Source organism: Brienomyrus brachyistius, chromosome 18 (assembly GCF_023856365.1).
Source record: "Brienomyrus brachyistius isolate T26 chromosome 18, BBRACH_0.4, whole genome shotgun sequence".
Classification (NCBI taxonomy): domain Eukaryota; kingdom Metazoa; phylum Chordata; class Actinopteri; order Osteoglossiformes; family Mormyridae; genus Brienomyrus; species Brienomyrus brachyistius.
Window position 1 is genome coordinate 21,574,737 of NC_064550.1, and position 25,238 is coordinate 21,599,974.

Genomic DNA, 25,238 nt, shown 5'->3' on the forward strand with positions numbered 1-25,238 from the left:
TTTGAAGAGAATGTTTAGAGTTGCACGATACTCAAAGAGAGATGTCGGTAATGAATTCAACCAATGTTTACAAAGGCATCAGTGATAACTAACAGGCAAACCAGATTTTTAAATGTCCCCAGCTGGGACCCCAGACTTCATCCCATACTTTACTGCTTTTCAGATGACTCAGCCTGACATTGTACCAGAGCTCTGCGTACCGAGTGTTCCCCCTATCAGAACGAGTAAAAGGGGAGCAGCAGATTTCGACAAAAGTCTGCCACTTTATGTTGGCAAAAGGGAGCTTGCCAAGAGTCTGGTTTATTTTTACACCCATGACAAACCGATGATGGGAATGAGGTGGGTGGCGGTTGGGGGGGGGGGGGGGGGGCTCTCACATGAGGTTGAGGGATACCGTAGTATACAGCCTGAGTCCCGTGGAAGGTGTCAGTGCAGCCTCATGCTACATAGGATCCCTCTATTTCATTTTTGAGAGCTCACCTTCTCTTTGATACCAATACTTCATTCTCATCCTTACAGGGTTAGCACTTGGGTTAAGATTAAGATTTGTTCCCCAACCCTCAGATAGAAGATACTGATGATGGTGCCTGAGCATGTTCCACAGCTGCAGTAGCAGATGATATTACCATGCGGTGGGGAGGTCCAGGTAGAGGGGTGGGGGCGTTGGATTAGAGGTATATGTCTCTACGATGCTGATACCTGCTGCAGAAGCAGGACACGGTTTGGAATCTTAGCGGCAAATGGAATCTCTGCTAAGGGCACGGCACTCGCCGGAAACGATATAATAATGACACTGACGATAAGAGATACCCAGCTCAGCACGTCGACCCCTCCCAGGCCAGACGGAGTTCCCGTGAGACATAAGACCCGTACTGTCAACGCTGTCAGGCCGCCTGCATTGATACATTCGGTCTCTCGCACTAGACATCTGAGAGTGTGGCCCAACAAGCGGCGCTTTGTGGCGAGTGTGCAGGCAGGTGGGCGGCTGGCCTGGCTCAGTCCCAGGACCGGCTGGGAGATTAAGACCCCGGCGTGGCCAGATGAAGCTCCACCGGATGAGCCAACAAAGAGCCCTTGTGGCCCGACACAGGGCGCCCTTTTGTAGGGAGGATGTGGCAACCACGATAGCCATCTTCACAAGTCCACGACTGTGCGGAGTCTGTGAGACGGTGTGTGAATGCCATGGAGGGGTGCCAGGGAATCCTCTGCGAGCTAGACAGATCCCTCAGACTCACTTGTTAGTGCGTTAATACCAGTTCTTCCTCACTTTTCTTTTAAAGCTTGCAAACAACATACAATCGATTAAAAACTGTAATGAAACTGCAACGTAGAAAACAAGGACACTTACAGGTCCTGTAAGAGTCGCACTAACACAGGGGCTAAGATGGTGGGCAGGAGGGTGAATCGGTCCTATTGCCGAGAGAGACCAAAGGGAGCTCCCAGCATATAAAACTCTTATTTAATGGAAGATGGTTTGGTGAGGAATTATACTGGTTTTCTCAATCTGACAACAGCTGTACACCCTCCCCAAGTCACTTCATAAGGGGTCCGAAATGAAGTTCATAAATCTGATATCTTTGCATCCATTTGAGGGGATTTGCCGGTGAAAAATGTAAAGCCGGCCTTGCTTTTAGAAAGCTGACACGGTTTTAAATCGTGCCCTTTATGTGTCTGGCACTTTTCACGTGCATCTGTCTTCAAAAAAATACAGTAATAAAATAGGACAACCCTCCGACCCGCTATCATTAGCCTGCGATTCTCAAAGCAGAATGATGTCATCACCGACCATCTCATCTGGGCCATCCACTGTTCCTTTGTCACTGAGAAACAACTTTCGATCTGTAAATTCCATAAGTACCTCTGAATTACTCAATGGCTATTACTCACACAGAGAGCGAGCACTGAAGCTGTGCGTGACAGTCGTAGAGCCCCATGCTACAAAATGATTTAACGGAACCAATCCATTCGCATACAAAATATTGTTCCATTTGTGTGAAGTAGCCACAGTCAAACAGAAATTATCTTCGTCTCAGCATGTTGAAAGCCTAAGGCTGGCATGCAATAAACACATCTACAAATCCAACAAATTTTGTGATATATCTGATTACTAAAAATGAAATTAAGGGTTCTTACATGGCACTTAGAATCATATTACATCAAGTCAATGCTAGAAACCTGCAACCTGATTTACATTATTTATCCAACGCTACATAATGCAAATGTACTTCCATCTGAAGGTCTTTAAACCACTATTATTTTAGACCATTGGAGAAGAAAAGAACTCCAATGTTCCAAATGCAAGACCAGAAGGTCTGAGATTCAATTTTTTAACTAGGTATGGGAGATGGAAGGGTTACCTTTTCATAATATATTTTTGCAAGATGTCTAATACCCTAAGAGTTCCAAGGAATCTGTAGAATAGGCTCCCACAGAAATGAATTGCAAAAACCAAACAGACAGCTTATCTACACTGACGGATTTATGTTTGACTCCTGTGTGTCTTAATCTTTACAATCCCAAACAGGAATATCTATCAGTATGTTTTTTCATTGTATATTGTAATGCTAATCTGGTAGTCTGGTAAACTAATCCAGTAATTGAGCCTCAAAGGGTCACACTTGGTCAAAAGAGATACCTATAGACTTCGCTTAGTGTCCAATAGGCTACTTCTCGAAAGGTGCCCCAAACCATTAGATTAGGGATGTGTGGGGGCCAGAGGGTGGTTTAAAAGGGGTCATGCTATCCTGCTTACCGGCATACTCAGGATCCACATGTGGGGGGTAGAAGCGAAAGTTGATGAAGAATGGGATGGGAACTCCAAACTTGAACCACTCTACCACATAGGGCTGGCCGTTCAGGGGATGGGCCACGTCACAGTTCAGGATGACGCTCTCTCCAGCGCGCGCTGTCACAAACTGGGGCTCCTCTCGCACTCCGTGGGCACCTGTGAGGGAAGGGTGGGTCGGGTCAGGGGGGACAACCAATTAGACAATGTGAGCATTCGACATCTGGGATGCTAGCATGACTCAAAGATACGTGACTTATATGCTCGCCATGCTAACCGATTCGCGATCCCATACCCATCACGCCAATGTTGCCGTACAAAACTCAGGGGATCCCTACAGCCACAGACAATCATACAGCAAAGGGGTTTCAAAGACAATTTCCTATTAGTCAATCATCAACCGGGGGGTGCAATAAAACAGTTTTACTATCACTGTAGTTTTTAACCCTTGTACACCCACTCCAACCTAACAAAACATGCACCACCATTTAGCTGAAAACTGTCGGAGGAAAAAAGTGCAGTGAATATAACTGCCACAGAGCCGTGCACTGCAAATCTGAATAGTCAAGGTTGCCAGGATGAAAAACACTACTGCTGACTAAGGGAGTCAAGGTAAAAATAACAGCTAGCAAGAGGCTGATTGACACATCCTTCCACGCGTTCCTTAGTGACAACATCTGTATGCAGTCCTCTTTGAAACCAGGATGGGCCAACAAAGCCCCTTTACCCAAGATTAAAAACAAGCCACGTTCTGCCATGACTAGAGCAGTGTTCCTTAGTGCATGTAGAAAATAATTGCTTATTTACACATCGTCCCAGAAGAGGCCTTTATCTTATTTACACACCTTACCGTTCACCATTTATATCAGTAATAATGAAACAATTATTGGCGAAACCGAGTTTTGCGGCATTGAAATTTATAGCCTTATAACCAGCAACCGAAAAGGAACACATTGCAAACATCACTGCTTATAACAGGGCAGCTCTCAGTCAACCTGCTCGGTATCCACCCGGGCCGCCCAGATTGGGTTCGGATCTCGCTTTTGTCCTCAACGTGCTTTCATTGCTCTTGTGGCAACTTGAGCTGCGTCCACCGCAAGCCACAGAGGCTGGAGAGTCGCTATCACCCGCGAAATGAAAGCTACTCAGTCGACGGTCTGCGACTGAACACACACATATGCACACACTTACACAGACCACTATTTCATTAGCATAACTAATTATCCTATGCTAGTGAGCACAGCGACTCCTTATACATGGGGAAAACCCTCCACATCGCACCAAATTTGCCTGAGCAGAAGTCCTACTCATACCCCAAGGACTTAAATGACCTTCTCATTTCTAGGTAATTACACACTGATACTAAATAAATACATATCTCTTTTAGAACATGACAAGACCCTATAGAGTACTGATGGTAATTTTCGGCAGTGAAGGGGGGGGGGCGGTTAATTTGAACTAGTACCCTCTGAGAACTTTTGTGCCAAATTTGCCTCATGCACCTCAACATTCATGCAACCTCAACATTAATCATTTTCTGCTCTATTTCCGCCCCGTTCTACAGACACACCAGGGTTGAAGTCCAGCTCTTGGTGTCCTTAGGAAACTTTGAAGTGGAGAAGGGGAAAAAAACACAAATGACAGTATCCACCTGTGACCAGATTCTATAAGACATAACTCAATATGCTTTTCTTTTCATTTTCAGAACATTCTGGAAATATTGGTCATATTGGCCAGGTCTGATCAGGTTCTCAAACAATCTTTCAATTCATTTATTAAGCTCGTGCATTTATCCAAAGCAACGTACAACTGAAAGTATTTTGAGATTAAGGGCCTTGCTCAAAGGCCCAACGATGACATCACTCGCTGCCGCGATCTTCCAATCACAGGCACGGCACCCGACAAGTAATGACAAGTGTTTTTCATCCAATATCTCAGAGTATTTACATTCATAATGATTAGCTAATATTTCGGGCAATTTCTATTTACATTTTATTTTGGATGGTGTTCCTCAGTTTGCAACACAGTTTGTAGATTTCCGAGGTCGAACACACCTACGAAGCACCTTGTGATCAGCTGGTGAGCTGCAGAAGGTGTGTTTGAGCCTGCAAACTGGGCCCCCAGCTCCAAAACTGGGGGATCCTTCCTTAAAAATTCAGGTGCTAACAAGCATTTTTCACCTGTCTCCTGTCAGGCTGTGTGATGTGTTTCAAATCACTGATTTTTCCAGTAACAGGCAGAGAGGTAATTGTAATCCTGCTTAATGACTCAATCCTAAATGGCCTGAAATGGGTTTAATTATACTGTATGCAGTGAGTCCCGAATGTCAGTTGTCAATCTGGGGCTTGAGACTGCCGATTAACCTATGTCTTTTTCAGCTTCACTCAAAATATTCCAGCCACATCTATGCGAGATGTGTAATGTGAATTTTAAAGAGTCACAGCAAAGTATTTAATATTATTTTATTAACGCTACAACCGAAAATACCACAGTCAGTCACTATATCACTGCTAATTGCAACAATACAAGTTTATTTGTTGCTGTAAGTAATGATACTGGTGACTTCTTGTAAGCTTCTATTTGACACTCCCCTTTCCCTGCTACCTATTGCAGTATAACGTGTTGATTGGCTGCCGGTGACATCATCAGCTAGCAAAACAAGCGATGGAAGGGATGACTTCATTGTTTATATTGAATGGAGCAACAAGCAGCAACAAGCAGCCCTTTGCCTCCTCCGAGGGATCCGGCAGTTCACGGTGAAAGACTCAAGGGAGAACAGGGGTCACACAGGTTGAAGTAAAATGATGCGGACGGAAAACGGGGAGCCTTTTTTCTGCAGGTGTTCCTCAGATGTGTCGCCGGCGTCCCATAGAGGGGGCTCAAACATCTTTTTTTTTTCCCAGCCAGCTTCCATGTTCCCTTCTGTCACAGCGCACAGCAGAGCTCCGAGAGGCTGGCCGAAGGAAGATTAGCCCTGTAAGCGGCCCCACAGTTGCGTGACCCTCTTCGAGTACGTAACCCTGTCCTCTCTCTTACATCATCAGTGCGACGTACGATCACTGCAGTTTAAAATTAGCGGGTAACGACTGTATTTGAAGCTCAGTGCTAATGAATGAGTGCAAATCTGCAGGATTCACGTACATAACAACATCATTACACTAACGAAGCCCAGCAATTTTTACAACGTTATACTGTATCGTTTTTTTTCCTCTTTATTCACTGAAAAAAACGTGAGATAAAAATAAGCGTAGTTCACTCATGCATGACATTTATTTTTGCATGTAGCCTTTACACTAGTGTTTCCCAGCCCAGTCCTCAGGGACCCCCACACAGCCCATATTTTTGCTCCCTCCCAGCTCCCAATGCACCTGTATGAAGTATTCAATGTTTTTGATTGTTTGGTTCAGGTGTCCTGGGAGCCAAAAGGGTGCAAAAATGTGGGCCGTGAGTCTCCAAGGACTGGTTAGAGGAACACAGGTTTCGACAATAAATTGAAGTTGGTCACCTAGGGCAGAGAACCTTTAAAGCCCAACCAGTCCTGATTTACTTGTCAGTCAGTAGTCAGTTTTAACAGGTTATGTGCTATATCACAAACGGTGAGCTAACCAGACCTTGTGATTGGCCAGAACTAGCTGTATGGTACAACTGTATAAACTGTTTGAGAAGAAATATAACAACAAATGATTAGAAAAACAAATATTTCATGAAATATGAGGAAAATAATAAGTTCCTGAAAGTCACACATGCTAAAGAGATGGCCAAAATACGGAAAACAGTTAGCAGACTAAGTCTGCTTAGAGAAGTTTCTTGTCTGTATGATCTGTTCTGGGAACAGTCAAAAGGTGAACATGAATGGAGAGAAAGAGATAGTCTTAGCCCTAAAATTGAATCTGTGTTCTTGAGAAGGATCTTGTCTAAACGAACTGTTCTGGGATCAGTTCAAGTGTGAACATGAATGGAGAACCAGAGATGGTCCCAGGCCTAAAATCAAATCCATGTTCTTGAGGGGTATGAGGTACAAGACTTATCTGAAGCATCTCATTAGTAAGTCCCAAACACAAGCTCCAGGTCAACCGTTTAGATTTGTGAGTGTAAAATTAGCCAGGATTCCGAGACCTTGTTGTCTTACAGATTACAAGGAAAACAATTAATCTACAGTGTGAATAACAACATCCTCGAGGGTGACATACACTCACTGACCAGTGAGTGCACCCCAGTTCAGCTGCTCAAAGCAAATATCTAATCAGCCAATCATATGTCAGCAGCACAGCGTATAAAATCAGGCAGATACATGTCTGGAGCTTTATTTAAGGTTCAAATCATACATTAGCATGGGGCCAAAATTGATTTTCATTTCTTTGAACGTGGCTTAGTTGTTGGTGCCAGATAGGCTGGTATTTTTATTTTAGAAACTGCTGATCTACTGGGATTTTCACTCACAACCATCTCTATGATTTAGAGAATGGGCTGAAATAGAAAACACGTCCAGTAAGTTGTGTTTCTCTGGGCGAAAATGCCTCTGCAATGGTAGAGGTCAAAGAAGAACAGCCAGACTGGTTCGAGCTGACACAACAGCAAACTCAAATGACCGCTCCTAGCAAGGTATGAGGAAGAGCGTCTCTGAACGTCGATCCTCAAAGCAGATGGGCTTCAGCAGCAGAAAAGCACACTGGGTGCCACTCCTGTCAGCCAAGAACAGGAAACTGAGTCTACAATGGGAACGAGCTCGTCAAAACTGAACAATGGAAGCCGGGAAAAAAACGTTGCCTGGTCAGAAGAGTCTTGATTTCTGCTGCTACATTCAGATGGTATCGGTCAGAAATTGACATAAACAACATGAAAACAGCAATTCAGGCCAGTCATACAGTAGTGGCTTAATGTCGTGGGGATATGTTCTTTGGCACACTTTGTACCTTAGTACCAACTGAGCATCATTTAACTGTCAGAGCCTACCAAAGTATCGATGCTGTCCACGTCTGTCCCTTTACGACGACAGTGTACCCAGCATCTAATGGCTACTTCCAGCAGGATAATGTGCCACGTCACAAAGCTCGAATCATCTCAGACTAGCTTACAGAACACGACAATGTGTTCACTGTACTCAAATGGGCTCCACAGCCACCAAATCTCAATTCACTAAAGCACCAGTGGGATGTGGTGGAACAGGAGATTCACATCATGAAGGTGCAGCCAACAAATGTTTCAAGCACCTTGTTGAATCTATGCCAAAAAGAATTAAGGCAGTTCTGAAGACAAAAGGGGATCCAACCCGGTACAAGCCAGGTGCTCCTAATGAAGTGGTCAGTGAGTGTGCATATATTTGCAGCGTTTCTCTAAATGTACTATAGCGTTTTTAGTCAAGCATAACCATCAGAAATTCAGAAGAAGGTCTTTTTGTGATGAAGGCCTACGAATGCATCTAATTTACCTACATTTAAATAAAACACATCATGCACTCATGCCATTCTGCTACCTTCCTCAGCTGTTCTGCTTCTCGGTCTTCTTAACTTCTGCTACCACCCGTAGGTCTCACTTTTCAAGCACACTACATCATAGTTCAGGTACACTCATGTGGGACAAAGTAGAACATCTTTGCTAGTGTTCCGGGCACTGCTGCAAGGGATCAGATAATACAAGAATACTGCCAGAGATTCCGTAACATGCTATGAACCCTCCCAGTGTCATGTTGGTGATTCCGAATGATTGCGATCAAAAATGAATTTAGTGTCCTCACGAGGGCAGCTATGCCTGTCACTGGGGATTACCCAAGGCCAAAGGCAATTGCCATGGATATTGCTTCGGAATAATACTATTGCCCCAAAATCCACAGAGAAACCAAACACTACTGCACATATCAGGCCATAAATCAAATTCCTATACTGCTACTCTGTAATGCTACATTGAATTATGAGCAGGATGTGCTTCTTTTTCTGCTTATTGAGCTCAGTGCTCATTGAAATCAAAGGTGACGGACACCTTGACCTGGCACTAACATAACCAGTGCTAATTTACATTAATAAAAAAATGGAAACATTGTAAGTCATGAAACATTGTAGCACGTAACAACCGTAACAGTTACATAAATCCTTAAAGATCCAACAAATACCCCGATTTGATTTATTTTAAATGCGTTTCAAAAATTATGTGCTATTTGTAACAGATTGTGATGGGTTATATTGTTACATATTATCATGATGCTTATTAAAACAGAGAGTAAATTCACAGTTCAGTCTGTTCCTTATACTTTTGCATAATTCATCTGATCTAAAATTATTGCCCCAAAACAACTTCTTTTCAAAAACCCTTCATTGATTATAATACGAAAATAACCTTGTCATCTCGCTGGTAACGCACTTCCCCACTGCTAAAAACAGAAATGGTATTAGACAGCATTCGATTGGCAGACAGAATGGCATTAGATTGTTAGACATTCGATACCATAATGCTGTACACAGAAGGAAACCTTAAAATGTAAATATCAATGACATCATCCAATCAAAAAATCCAATGTCTTATCTAACACTTCAATGAACGATAAGTAAAAAAGCAAAAAAGTAACTAGCAGCATTTCACGAGGTAGGCTGCATCTCTGAATCAAATTCAACAAACTCCTCTAAGGCTGTAACACGAATTAGCTTGTGAGAAACATACTAGGTCTACGGCTGGGCATCTTTAGGATATCTGTCAAATTTAAACCCACCGGAGAGAAACCAAACAGCATGGAAAAAGGGAAAGTGTCGTGACGAAACAATGAAACTAAATTTTGTCTCGTGAACAATGAAATGTAGTTAGTTGAGCTAGACGACGGCTGTAATTTTGTTCCATATCTGAACTGTCAATACTGAAAACAGCATGATGGATTAAGGACCTAACGGGACTCTAACAGGAAGGGGTTGGCCTACTTGGGCTAAGATCACACCAGTGTGTTCCTCCAGTTCCTCTTGCTCAACCTTGGAACTCCAAACAATTCAAAATGGAGAGTTATTGTTCTTTGGATATATGTAAAAGCTCTTTGACAATGCTAGTACTTTATTAGCTGTTACTTTGTTTTATTAAGGTGATTCTTTGTTTTCACTAAATACAGTCTTTATCTATCACAAGGATCCGTTCAGACATTCCCATCTTCTACCTTAGTCCCCCTTTACAAAAGATTCCTGGCTTCATTGAAAGCTTGAGCTGCTAATTTCCAAACAAAAGCCTAATAAATTAGCAGCCCAAACCAGTCGACTACAACAAATCCCTCCTCCCATTAGTAAACATGGGTCTCTTCAATGGGGAATTGCTGCAATTACTCAAGACCCCAGCCATTCCCAACCTGCTTTCCTCAGGCTAGCAGCCAAGTGGAGTGCACTGTTCCTTCTGCATCTTCTCCGGAGGACCAGTTGGAAGCTCTAGATCCCTCCCTAGTCTATTTACAGCAGCAGGACCCAAAGGGCGGTTGGTTTCAAAGGAGCATGACTTCAACCTTCCCTGAGCAGTTGACCGGCTCACAGTGCATGGTGTTACCCCTCGCTACATGCGCTCCGTCCATCACAGTGGAGTACCTCCCAGACCACTGACTTTAGCAGGAACCCTCAGCCATTCAGGAAACAAAAAAATAGTTCCAGGAAGCCGACTGTTCATGCAGAGTTTTTGTCCAGTAAGCAACCGCTTTGGCCAGCAAACGACACATTGATGATGATGCTGACAACAGCAGCAGGAATCTTACCAGGAAGATATTTCCATGAAAAAAGTGGGACACATACACATCACATCAACTATAAACTATTAAAACTTAATGGTGCAGCTATCAATAGCATAAACATCCCTATTAATCATCAAGAGGCAGAACATAAAAAAAGAAAAAACTAACCACAGCATCTAAGGCTTCTGGGGTTTATACAGGGACAATGGTCCCAGCCGAAAGATGATTGGCTCCTCTTGTGCCCTGTGACGATTCAAAACGTATCATGGACTAAAGATGAGAATCAAAATGATGAATATTTGCCATGGGCTGGCCCCCCATCCTGGGTTGTTCCCAGCCTCGTGCCCATTGCTTCCGGGATAGGCTCCGCACCCCCCGCGACCCAGTAGGATAAGCGGTTTGGAAAATGGATGGATGGATGGAATATTTGCCATTTGCACAAGTGCAAGCATGTTCCAGTGCTTCGTTTCACATATCCTGTCCTGCCCTCTTTCGAGACACAGCTGAGAGTGAAGCTTGCGGTTCTCCTGCATGAATTATGGCCCCTTTTGCAACACCTACCTTAAAACCAAATCCCAGAATTACCCCCTGCTAGATTTCAATGACCAATGAAAGGCAGATCTTGCTAACTATGATATGATAGTTCAGCCTCGTGACTTACAATGTTTCCATTTTTTCATTAATGTAAATCAGCACTGGTTATGCTAGTGCCAGGTCGAGGTGTCCGTCTCTTTTGATTTCAACGAGCACTTAGCTCAGTAAAGGAGATCTTGTTTTGCATACTCTTCCATTCACCAGAACGTATGTCTTGCCTGCACAGAGTATCTTCTCCTCCAGGCTACATGGATATATACAGTGTGCTGAGTGCTGTGTTTTTACTTTTTGCTGATGCTAGTGGTGTGGCTTATAGCATATAATGAATTTATGGGAACAAAGCCACACAGATAATTTGAGTCCAGGCCATTTTCTTAAGGCAAATGTCCAAATGATGGAAAGAAAACATGCGAAGTTGTCAACTCCTCTCTTGATTGAAACATTTAGACACTGTTAGCTAAAGACACAGGCAGACGTGCGCAAGTAAATGACACCAAAACAGAAATTCAGCAAAAGTATTTAAGTCACACTGCTGATTGTCTTCAGCGACAACAGTGAAACTGGGTCTAGATTTGAGCCTCTTATCCCGCATGGGCCCGGTCCGCTAGGGACAGACCGCAGATGCTGGAAAATGGATCGGGATGCCACCAGTCATCAGAGGATACTAACTGGGCTACTTCCGCATAAGTGCACGACAGTAATAAATGACTTGGGCACGTGTCAGTTTAAAATACCCGCGCATTCTTTTAGTTAGAAACACACAACTTTTGTGAATACTGTATTTATTTTAAAGTTATATTTAAAATGCACTAACACTCAGGTTTTCGTTTAATTTATTAATTAAAGATATTGTGATTTTAACTGATCCTGCGATGCATTGGCCCCCCGGGTTATTCCCTAGCTTTTGGGATAGCCTCCTGCTGCATAGGACAAGCAGGTATGGAAGACGGATAGATGGATGAATGCATGGATTTTAATTGATCTTTTAGCAAATCACGCTAGTAACTCTCTGTTTTCAAGAAGACGTCTTATTCAATAGTAATTCCACTGCATGAGAAAATATTAATTGATGTTCCTGGTGAAACTCCTCAGGTCATTTTTGTAGGTGTTTGAAGCTGCACCTTTTAAATGTTCACTGCACTACCTGTAATATGCCTATACATGTTTATCAGTAATACAGTTTTCTAATTTATATGCACGATCTTCTGTTTAAGAAAGTATTTAAGATATAAACAAAAAGTTTACATTAAACACTAACTAAAGTAATGAACTGAAATGAATATCTGAAAAATAAATGTTTAATTGAAGATATTTTGACAAGTAATGTTAAGTGCATAACTGTTTATAATGAACTAGTCAAAATGCAGTAAAGTTAATGGGAAAGTTAGCTAGTAATTCATCCCGTACAAAATACAGCAATCTGATGTTACCAACTACATAATTAAGTGTTCATTTGAATTCACTTACAGACAAGGACAGACATTGTGATACACTTGACAAAGGCTGGCTAGCATTCTTGTAAAGAATTCCCTTATTTCCCATAATCGTTTTTTTTCCACAAAAGGCTTAGGACTCAGGGACCCCCCCCCCCCACCCCCGGCCCCCCGGCCCGCATCCTTCTGTGACAGTGTCCACCCACCTAATCCTCTTTATTCAGAGTTAATCCACTTTATTAGATTAAGCTTGCACAGTTTTTTAGGGGCTGAAAAGTGCAGGTTTAATCACATGACGGTTCTGTTAATGAGAATGACTTCCTCTCGTCACGGTGGACGTAGCCCCACCTCGCGCCTCACGCCTGCCGTCCGCGACCACGCAGCCTCCTGTCCATTAAGGGCTGTGAATGTCATGTGACCAGTCTGCGGCTGGCTGTCCGTCCGACATTAAACACGACACAGTGGGCACCAGTGTAGGCCACTACTAAGAGCATTTGGATTAAAGTACTATTTTAAAAATTGACTATTTTATTGCCAGCGTCCGCAAAGCCCTGCGAATCGGGCGACGGGACTAGAACCAGTACAATCCGGCGCACGTACTACGGGGTCTGGAGCACTAATTACGGAGTTAAGGTGCCACTGGGTCTCATGGCCAGGCCAGAGCTCAGGTGTTTTATTTTTTATTTTACAAATCACCGAACACCTAGTCTGCAACTTCGTTAACTGCCTAATGCGAACATCAAAGAAACCTGCATGTCAGTAAATGAGAGAAAGAGACTTAAGAGGACAGAAGGCTCAGTTCTGGAGCAGGCCTGGTAACTGGCATGGATATAGAGGTATATACAGGGGCGGGGCCACAGGGGCACCTGGGAAGGCTGATTGGCCCATGGAGTGTCCACTCCTGTCACTCATCAAATCGAAATTTCTCATTGGCTTATAAGGTTCGCCCCTCTATATGAATTACGGCCCGTCTTATGGCCTGCCCAACCTCAAGAAATCCTTAAAAAATCCCGGCCCTGTCCCAAAGATATCAAAACAATGGAACTTCAGGTGATCCAACCAATATGGATTCTTTGCGTTCCATTTTGATAAATGAATAAATACATCCGCCTGCGTGAGAAACAGCATCACACATCACCATCTACTGGGAATATTCACACAGGAAAAAAACGAAACACTTTCATACTGTAGCCGAGCAGTTCTGGAGAACACAAAATACAAACAAACAAGATCACTGAAGTATACACAGGGCAAGAAGGCTGCTGAGATACTATTTCACGCTGTTTATTTTTATCCAAAACGACATAATGCTTTTCGAGAAAACAGGGTCTCCCAGTCCCTGGAGCAACTGGGGAGTTAAGGGTCTTGATCAGGGAGCCGACGGTGACATCATACTGCTGATCCCAGGCCTTGACCAAGTGACCGTCGGATCACAGACACAGCGTCCCAAACCACAGAGCCACACACCGCTCACATATATAAGCTTATTTGTGTGGATTAAGCAAACAAACCCTGGCATTTCCAATCCATTCTCCTTTGATTCGATTAAACTCACTGGGATGCTTACGGAAATTTTTATGCAGACGTGTTCTGTGCTTCCTGCTGAGGAATGGACTGGACGTGCGAAGGTTTCTGACATATGGCCTCACCCCCACCATCCACTGCTTTTGAAAACGCACCTTTTAATCCATTCATGCAGTGGCGGAAACCTGATGTTTACTGAAGCTATTCAGGTCTAGCCCCTGGGTCGAGAGCTCCCCCCCCCCCCCCTTTGTGACCTCATGGCTGCGTGCCCAGTCTTCCACAGACTCCATCGCCTGCTGCCCTTCGCCAGAGAATTCGTCGTCCCGCCTGCGTCTGTGTGCTGAAAGACATTCAGTGCATCGCACTGCGTTTGCTCACTGAATCTATTAGAAGGAAGAGGATTGATCTGCGTAGACCATCTCACCCTCTCTGCATTCCACAATCTGACCAGCAATCATCTGCGCAGTGATATATGGTGGAAATTCCACTGTATGCCCACAATTCCTGTTACTCTATTACTTTGCACACGTTCCCTGAGTACCATCAAAGAGGTAACACTGGCTGCACCTGTCTGGATAATTAAATTAAACTGCAGATTAAATTAAAGTTCTTTCTCAGTGAGTTCAGCATTAAATCAAAGTAATGGGCCACCAGAAAGAGAAGCAAAAGCACTTAGACGGCCAACGATTTGTCTGTAAGTGAAAGTTGCAAGCAGTGAGCACAGATTTCACAGTGAGCCCTGCCCTTTGCCCTGCGCTTTGTGGGCTAGATCCCAGGCTCACCGTTATCCAATCACACTGGAAAAGTGGTTATGGAAGACGGGGGGGCGCTGAGCGGCTCAGGAGGTTACGCATCCGTGCAAATGACCAGAAGGTCATTGGTTTGAGTTCTGTGGCTAGCAGAGTGACATATCACTCTGGACCGTGTGCGCGTCTCAAAGGAGAGCATGATGGGATATGTGAAAACTAACAAAAAAATGCCTGTATTTGTACAAATGGCAAATAAAGCATCATTTCATGTAGATGGAAACCAAACTTTTTGGTTTCTGGAAATGATATTGGACCAAAAAAATAAAAACTTACAGTAGTTGTTTATTACACTGAACAAAAAAGGTCGTCCGTGATTCATGATGAGTAAACAGGATGTGTATTTTAACTACCAGTTATTGACGTTTCATTGTGATTGTAATTCTTCTTATTTATACTCTACGGCATGTGTTACATGCCTCTTTTTATATCCGAATGTATTGTGGCTAATTTATCTTCCAGATGGAGAATTTACGATAAAGATCATGATTCATCGCCTCCACTGAGAGACCCATCTTGTTCCTTATCATACCACGTTGTTGTTGCTCTCATGAATGCTATAACAATTCTATTTGGCCAAGTAGGTCATTTTGTCCAGCTTCATAATCTGTCACCCGGAAAAAAATATCGGAGTGCGCTGATTGTGCTTTTAAAGTTAATATGCCATAATTGCTGATTAACTCTTTGAAGAGAAAGATCGGCCCCTATGGACAGGAAGAGCTGTTCTGTGTCAGAAAGCTCATGGTGCCAAACACTGAGAACATCAAGTAGCTCTCGACTGGAGTCTGGTTAGTCAAAGTTTCTTCCTTCTAGGGAGGTTTTCCTCGCCACTGTCACCTCTGGGTTGCTCACTGGGGGTGGGAATAATGTGCTTTGAGACAATGTATTGTGAAAATGTGCTATACAAATAAAATAGAACTGAATCGGATATTTGAAAATACCACAGAAAGCCTTGTTACCTTGATACTACCCAAACATAGTGCTTAGCCCAGGGGCACAACACTGATGGCCCATTGGGGGCGTCCTTCAGGTCAAACGTCCAGTGAACCACAAACAAAAATTTCACTGTGATGTGTACAAACCAGTCTCTTAGGTCCAAACAACAATCTCCCAATATTAAAGTAGCATGTTTTCTCGATGTCCATTACGCCCTATTCTAAGCTGGCAGATCTCAGGGTAGATATTATAGCCCAAGGGCTTCATTTCAGAATAAATCAGGCAATTTTGATGTTGCCCCCTTTGAGGCCCCACAGCACTTGGCCAAGGATGCCCCAGAGGTGAACTGCATCTGACAAAGTGCATCTGACAGCTCCAAGACATTGCCTTCAAGATCACATCTTCAGAGAGCCCTGCCTGAGCTAGACGCAGTGACGATCCAGAGAGACCGAGGCATGCTGGGAAAATATCTTATGGAGTCTGGCCAATTGTTTTGTAATATAACAAACTTATATGCATCTGTGGAATAAAGAGAAGGGACCGATCTGAATGTGTAACGCATCAATGCCAGTTCTGTCATTTTTTAATTAAAATGCCATGACCAATAAAGCTCTGTTTACTATAAATAGATTAATAATGAAATAAACCTTTATTTGCATAAGTACATTAGACTGCTTCTTTTCAAAAATCCTATCCGCTCTCCTTTAGGACATACACACATACAAACGTTCGGACACACCAAGCCGCCTACAAAGGAGAGTGATAGTGTCGCATCTCATGACCTGGCCATCTGACCTTAAACACGGCAGAGACGGTTTCGGAGGAGTCTGACCAGAAAAAGCAGCCAATGAGCGCTCAGCATGTGTGGGGCCACCTTCGGGATGGCTTACAAAGCATCCCTGGACACCATCTCATGATACCCGCATAGAGGAGACAGTAGGATCAGCCAGTCCCTGGAGCTACTGTGGTGAAGGGCCGCGCTCGAGGGCCCAATGTGCTCGAGGGCGTCACTCTGACGGCCACATTATTTGAGCAGGCAACCTTCTGAATCCCAACCAACAGAGCCGAACCCCCCCAACAAATTAATTTTTGTGTTTAATACTTTTTTGGTCAGTGAATAATTCCATATATGTTATTTTAGAGCATTGCAAACAGCTTGCAAATTTCCCTGCTCAAACACACCATATTCAGCTGATCAGCCAATTGCCAGGTACAGTGGGTATGTTACAGCAGGGGAATCTGCAGACTGTGCTGCAGACTGTGCTGCTGACTGTGCTGCAGACTGAGCTGCTGACTGTGCTGCAGACTGTGCTGCAGACTGTGCTGCAGACTGTGCTGCTGACTGTGCTGCTGACTGTGCTGCTGACTGAGCTGCTGTCTGTGCTGCAGACTGTGCTGCAGACTGGCCCTCCAAGACCATCCCGAAATGGTCCCAGTTTTTTTTTTTGTTTTAGTTTTGATGTCCTTTTCATTTTTCTTAAATGTACAGCATAATACAAATAAACCTTTCCACGGTTAGGCGTGTCCAAACTTTTGACTGGTGACATATATGTACAGTAGAGTGAAGCTTGCAGTCCAGTATCAGCCATTTATTCGGCGGCCCTGCAGTATTTCATGGAGCTAAGGACACTGCTCTAGTCATATGGCTGATGGGCCATTTCCGGCTGGGGGTGGTTGGTTGAAAGAATAACCGGTTGGTTCAAAGGATCACAGACGCAAGGGCCAGACCCGCTGAGGCGCACACCACCCAAGGACCTCAGTACTCGTCACCTTTGTCCCGGTACGTCCACACCATCTCCACTCTAGATGGCACAAATCTGATTTTGATACTAGTTCTATTTCCAACTATGATACACTCCATGTGCTTAACAACATGTACGAGCGAGACACCGAAAGCACGACCTGAATCATACGCATACAACATGTTTAAATCTTCACACGTAACAAAGACTTTAATGCAGGGCTGCTGTATAGTTTTCTTTATAATTTTCTTAACAGCAAAAAAAAAAAAAAAATTATAATTTTCCAGTTACAAGTTACAGCACTGGAGAATGTAAAGCATGATTCCATACTATCACCTTGGGGATTCCGTTACTACTTTTTAGAAGCACAATAGTAAAAACAATTGGGCCCCAGTAGCAACTCTGCTTGGACCCCTATAAAGGTTAATGTACCAGTCTTCTTCAAGTCCGCCATTGTTCATCAGCGATACAGCAGAGGCCCCTGAATGAACAGACCTGGAAGCTAAGGTCAAGCCTCTACCAGGCGTAATTTATTTAGCAGATGCTTTAGCCCAGGCTCAGTGGTGATATGGTTACCATGCTGGCCATAGAAATAGGAATCCGCACCTTCTGGACACTGGCACCCAACCTACCGGGCTACATACTGGAGACGTTAGGCATAACCGGCCCTTGACCGACAGCCCGATAGTCTGATGTGCTTGAAATGCCTTCGCATTCAACCAGCCCCGCACCTTCGTGTTGGAGCGCTGCCCCTTTCACAGCTAGTCACCTTTCATGTTCCTCTTCACTTAGCCTTGGCAGGCATCCTCTGTCCTCCATGCTACTCCTTCCCGCTGATACCTCCCAACACTTCATCAGTTCCCTGTCTCTTTTACTTTTCTCCACCGCGACCCTCCCAGAATCCGGCGAGACGGATGCTCATCGCTCATCGCTTCAGACTCTGACAAAGTGTCAGGTGGGGGAACTCGACAGGCTCGGATGGAGGACTAAAGCATCTCCTTTCGGCAGGTTATTAAGTCACTTAACAGACCCAGAAAGATTTACTTAGCTCACAGTGCCACAATTTCACTGCTATTAGGTACTAATGGGTATTTTTACTGCAGCTATTTGGTTTAAATGTTTCATGTTCTTCACAGGCAGACTGGTACATCAAACTCTCTATCCAATATACCACTTTCTAGCCTGGTACAAAGCCACATTTCAATCTCAATGATCTATGGTCTAGAGACATCGACATTTCTGGAACAAAGTTACTCTGTCCGAACTCTGCATAGTGTTTCCTGTGAGACACCCCCCCCCCCACCACCACCACCACCGCCAAGAATGAATACAAGTGAACATCTCAAGGGTTCAACTCACAGATATTAGTATGTCTGTGACCAGTGGGCACTGCCACCAGTCAAAAACGATGGGTCTGTCCACTGTCCTGAGTGCATTTTATATCGGAAACACCCATGAAAACAGATTGGAGTAGATCGACTGAATTCCATATTTACCAATCATACTAGGACTTGAAGACTCTTTCATTCGGAAGAGTGGATTGGACACAGCAAGGCACATGAGGCATGTAAACGGGGTAACTGACTGGCTGGCATCACTTCTACAGGCGTAATGCGTGAGTCAGAGGCTTAGAATGTTGTTGGTTCAAATCCCAGGGTCAGGACAGTGATTTCACCATTGGGCCCTTGAGCAAGGCTCTTACCCCCCCAATTACTCTGGGGACCAGCTGACCCTGCTTTCTCAAAACCAAATGTCACTTTGGATAAATGTGTCTGCTAAATAAATAAAATGTGATAAACCAAACGGAAGAAGTAAGAAAACCAACACCTATCAAAGATATAAAGAATTCAGTGTCGCCTGCAAGTCTTTAAAAACAGAGAATATTAACATTTAGGAATGGTGGGACATAAATGACATGACACTGGATTTAGCATTTCTAACTGTACAGTTTGACTATTCAGCCGTCAGCATGCTGGGCTTCACTAACTATCGCATCTTTCTCCAAAAGCTGGTAAAAAAATCATAACTAACCAACTAATAAAACCTCCTTCTCATACTTTATGTGGCTGGTCTTCTGACACCTAAGCAGCAGCTCTATTCAGTAACTGCATTGTTGGAAACATAAAAGCTATGTCGATCAACTGTTGGTGATACTGAAAAAAAAGCTGAGATATAGTCATGGCTGTCGTCTATCTTCCAGTTATATTTGAAGATTAATTTACCCTCTTTTGTTTTAAGTTTTCTTCTTCCAAGTCTAACAAACCAGAAATCACTACATTTGTGGGTTAGATAAGTTAAGCCATTGGCTAATTACCAGCAAATATCCATGTCATACGGTAATAATATATTTCAGTGGCTTTTAAGTATTAAGTTTACACAAAACTGGCAGGCAGTTAAGTGATTAAATATATCACTCCACGTTTACTGAAAAAAAAAGCCGTTAAGCTTGATGCTAATCTTCCGACACTGACCAAGAGCATTATTATGTGACGGTTTTCTCTCTGCATCTCTCATCTGACAACTGCCAGTCAGACAGACATTATGTCAGTCAGGCAGTGCGAGGGATTTCCCTTGGGACTTTGTGACAATGAAGCTGAGAGACACAATTCAGAGTAAAATAGTGACGATTCAGCAGGAAGGACGTGATAGGGACACGTGACCCAGAAACACAACAGCAACCGGCACATGGTACCTCAGGAAAAGCCTGTGAAGGCGTCATTTTCTCGCACACCTTAAAGCTTTACTGTACGCCATGTTCTTCATGCTGTTTGTACTGCATACAGTACACCCTGTTCATCATGCTCCTCACATCAGGTACAGTACACCCCGTTCTTTGTGCTAATTACACTGCATACAGTACACCCTGTTCATGACGCTCTTCACACCAGGTACAGTACACCCCGTTCTTTATGCTAATTACACTAGATACAGTACACCCTGTTCATGACGCTCTTCACACCAGGTACAGTACACCCTGTTCATCATGCTCCTCACACCAGGTACAGTACACCCCGTTCTTTGTGCTAATTACACTGCATACAGTACACCCTGTTCATGACGCTCTTCACACCAGGTACAGTACACCCCGTTCTTTATGCTAATTACACTGGATACAGTACACCCTGTTCATGACGCTCTTCACACCAGGTACAGTACACCCTGTTCATCATGCTCCTCACACCAGGTACAGTACACCCTGTTCTTCATGCTATTTACACTGGATACAGTACACCCGGTTCATCACGCTCCTCACACCAGGTACAGTACACCCTGTTCTTCATGCTGCTTACAATGGATACAGTACACCCCGTTCTTTGTGCTAATTACACTGGATACAGTACACCCTGTTCATCATGCTCCTCACACCAGGTACAGTACACCCTGTTCTTCATGCTATTTACACTGGATACAGTACACCCTGTTCATCACGCTCGTCACACCAGGTACAGTACACTCTGTTCTTCATGCTGTTTACACTGGATACAGTACACCCTGTTCATCATGCTCTTCACACCAGGTACAGTACACCGTGTTCTTCATGCTGTTTACACTGGATACAGTACACCCTGTTCATCATGCTCCTCATACCAGGTACAGCACACTCTATTCTTCATGCTAATTATACTGGATACAGTACACCCTGTTCATGACGCTCTTCACACCAGGTACAGTACACCCTGTTCATCACGCTCCTCACACCAGGTACAGTACACTCTGTTCTTCATGCTGTTTACACTGGATACAGTACACCCTGTTCATCATGCTCCACATACCAGGTACAGTACACTCTATTCTTCATGCTATTTATACTGGATACAGTACACCCTGTTCATCACGCTCCTCACACCAGGTACAGTACACCCTGTTATTCATGCTATTTACACTGGATACAGTACACCCTGTTCATCCTGCTCCTCACACCAGGTACAGTACAGCCTGTTATTCATGCTGTTTACACTGGATACAGTACACCCTGTTCATCACGCTCCTCACACCAGGTACAGTACACCCTGTTCTTCATGCTGCTTACAATGGATACAGTACACCCCGTTCTTTGTGCTAATTACACTGGATACAGTACACCCTGTTCATCATGCTCCTCACACCAGGTACAGTACACCCTGTTCTTCATGCTATTTACACTGGATACAGTACACCCTGTTCATCACGCTCCTCACACCAGGTACAGTACACTCTGTTCTTCATGCTGTTTACACTGGATACAGTACACCCTGTTCATCATGCTCTTCACACCAGGTACAGTACACTGTGTTCTTCATGCTATTTACACTGGATACAGTACACCCTGTTCATCACGCTCCTCACACCAGGTACAGTACACTCTGTTCTTCATGCTGTTTACACTGGATACAGTACACCCTGTTCATCATGCTCTTCACACCAGGTACAGTACACCGTGTTCTTCATGCTGTTTACACTGGATACAGTACACCCTGTTCATCATGCTCCTCATACCAGGTACAGCACACTCTATTCTTCATGCTAATTATACTGGATACAGTACACCCTGTTCATGACGCTCTTCACACCAGGTACAATACACCCTGTTCATCACGCTCCTCACACCAGGTACAGTACACTCTGTTCTTCATGCTGTTTACACTGGATACAGTACACCCTGTTCATCATGCTCCACATACCAGGTACAGTACACTCTATTCTTCATGCTATTTATACTGGATACAGTACACCCTGTTCATCACGCTCCTCACACCAGGTACAGTACACCCTGTTCTTCATGCTATTTACACTGGATACAGTACACCCTGTTCATCATGCTCCTCACACCAGGTACAGTACACCCTGTTATTCATGCTGTTTACACTGGATACAGTACACCCTGTTCATCACGCTCCTCACACCAGGTACAGTACACCCTGTTCATCCTGCTCCTCACACCAGGTACAGTACACCCTGTTATTCATGCTATTTACACTGGATACAGTACACCCTGTTCATCCTGCTCCTCACACCAGGTACAGTACAGCCTGTTATTCATGCTGTTTACACTGGATACAGTACACCCTGTTCATCATGCTCCTCACACCAGGTACAGTACACTCTGTTCCTCATGCTATTTACACTGGATACAGTACACCCTGATCAACACACTCTTCACTCCAGGTACAGTAAACCCTGTTCTTTATGTTCTTTACAGTGGGTACAGTACTCCTTCTCCATGCTCTTTATGCCAGGTACAGTACACTCTGTTCTTTACACAAGAGTGAACCTTGAATTAATTTGTTCTTCTCCGTGGCACACGGTCTTCAACGCCTCGTGAAAATCGCATGACAGTAAGTGCTATATGCCGCCAAAAGTGTCGTTCACAGCCAAGAGGCAGATAACACGGTTACACACACAAACACACACGCATGCCACTGCATAAATCCACCAGCCTGCAAAACAGTGAAGCCCTAAACCTCTGAGCACCGAAGCCCGCTGTTTACTCTGTGTTTACAGCTACACGGCCTACCAGGCCACAGGCCAGCTGCCACCCCAAACAGCCTGTCCCCCATAAGTGTTCACAGAGTGAGGCTGCCGTCTCCCGGTAATCCACATTAGACCGGGACACCGAGATGCTCTCCACGTCACGACAGCCAGATCTGCTCATGCACGCCGGTGGGCACCCTTTGTAGGAACTCTCAGGGGCCCAGGCTACATCTCCCTTGCTTGGCCCGCGTCTTATCGACAGCTTTTTCACCCATTGTGATTGGTAGTTTTAAACAGTTTTGTGCTTCAGCAGTGATAGAGACCACAGGTCCCCACCGGACGCGATTAGAAAGAAATGCAATACAAATAAATATAACCTCAAGGTGTTTAATATAATGGCAACGCGATTAGAAAAAAATGCAATACAAATAAACATAACCTCAAGGTGTTTAATATAATGGCAACGCCATGCTCAGTATGAGAGCTCCTTGTATCTGACAAAAAAAAACTTTATTTAGACAGACAGGCTCTTTATTTCCATTCTGTCTCTCTGTTTATAACCAATAGTTATTCCCTGCCACTGAGCTTGACATTTTCTCAGGCTACCCACTATCAAAATCCTGCTTTTTTCCAGCAGCTCCGCTTTGAAAACGTGAGTCGGCTTTTTAGTGCACAGCCGGGCCAGATTCGCGTTTCCTTTTCCGAATCCCGCCGATACACCCCCAGCCCATCCCGGGTTGCTGTCTCTAACGCAGGAGCGAGGAAGATGTGCCCAGCTGAATCCCATTCCTCTTGTGTACGTGACGCATTCCTGCATAAGATCAGGATAAACATCTGGCTCCTTGTTCCCTGGTTATTCATCGATTCCTCCTATTCTGCCTCTAGGTCCAAAATTAACATTTTTTTACGCTCGCCACGAGACGGGCCAAAAATAGTCTGAGTTGACGTGCCGAGAAGGGTGACGAAGCGTCGAGGGTGAAAACGGATTCATTCTGTTTCATAACCACCGTCTCGCTGTGCATTTGATGAGGGGCAAATTCAAAACTATTTCACCGGATTTAAAAGCTCAGGTGACAGCATTACCCCCCCCCCCCCCCCCCCCCAAAAAAAAATGTTTCTTTATCCCATTGGCTACAGACAAACGTATCAACAGTAAGCCTCAAGGATGCCAACTGTCACGGATAGCAGCGTGATACCAACGTAAGCAACGCGTACAGGACATAACGGGAACAGAACGTTTTCCATCTCCTCCGCAGCATCTCCCGGAGAAGAGGCAGGAGATCTGAGCCAAAAATGAGTAAAAACAGACACGACGAAAGCAAAGGAGTGCACCTTTTCGCACCCCGCCCCTCAGAGAGCGTGCCTCACATGACGACCCATGAACGGCAGCTGAAGAACAGACCTGGGGTTAAAATTAACCCTGTACATTCGGTGTAAGCAGAACAGAGATTACCTGAGGCAGCGTGAGTCACTGTCACGAAGCCACTGATTGTCGCAGTCGTGATCTCCGACCACTCGGGAACCATGTCACGCTCGGGACCACACTGCTTACGGAATCATTACTCGGAAGCGGAGGTGAAGACCGGAACAAACCCAACACAGCTTTGTGTCCCTATCACAGCGGTTTAGCCCAAATGTGGACAAACCAGTGGAGAAAACAAACAATGGGTCCATATGTCTTCTGCATTTAGCGCTTGGCTTCTGGCAAAATTTGATCAAATGCTTAACTAGCGACAGGATGCCAACTGAACATGCAGTATTTTACTGCTACTCAACTCACGCTATTCCATGCTTTCACCATATGGTCCTTTATACAAGCGAGCCCCACCCCCTTACATCCCCCCCGCCAAAACGGAGCTGATGAATGAATAAAGATATAGAGTCATCGTACGAGAGAAACTGACTCCCTAAATGAAAGCTAACGTCATAATGACGCAGGGCCCATGCTTCCTGTCTTACCCGTATGTTGCAGTTGGCATGCCAGCACAAAGCTAAGTGTCTGTTCCCTGCCTTCGCTCATCTCCGCCCACCGGCCTCAAAACCCCCCTGCGGACGTTCTGGCCCAACAGCTCGTTTAAAGTCCCTGTAAACAGAACGAAATTACCGGGGAGATCTGCGCCCCCCCCCCACCGTGGCCTGTGTAGCTTAGCGCCGTGCGACTCGGCGCTGGCCCGCGTCCCCGATCGCCTCGTGCCCGAAACCATCTCGCTTCCACTGCTGGTGCAGCATGTGTGTGCCACCGCCTGCCAAGACCGGCAGGCCAGGCCGGCGACGAGGAGGGAG

General features: G+C 44.6%; 1 protein-coding gene across 1 annotated transcript in view; it reads right to left on the reverse strand.

The window, feature by feature from the left end:
- Positions 1-25,238, reverse strand: part of igsf9bb (immunoglobulin superfamily, member 9Bb) — a 115,110-nt gene that overhangs the window by 78,455 nt on the left and 11,417 nt on the right. The window contains 1 exon segment of the mRNA XM_048983887.1: positions 2,753-2,944. Within this exon segment, the coding sequence (XP_048839844.1) occupies positions 2,753-2,944 (192 nt within the window).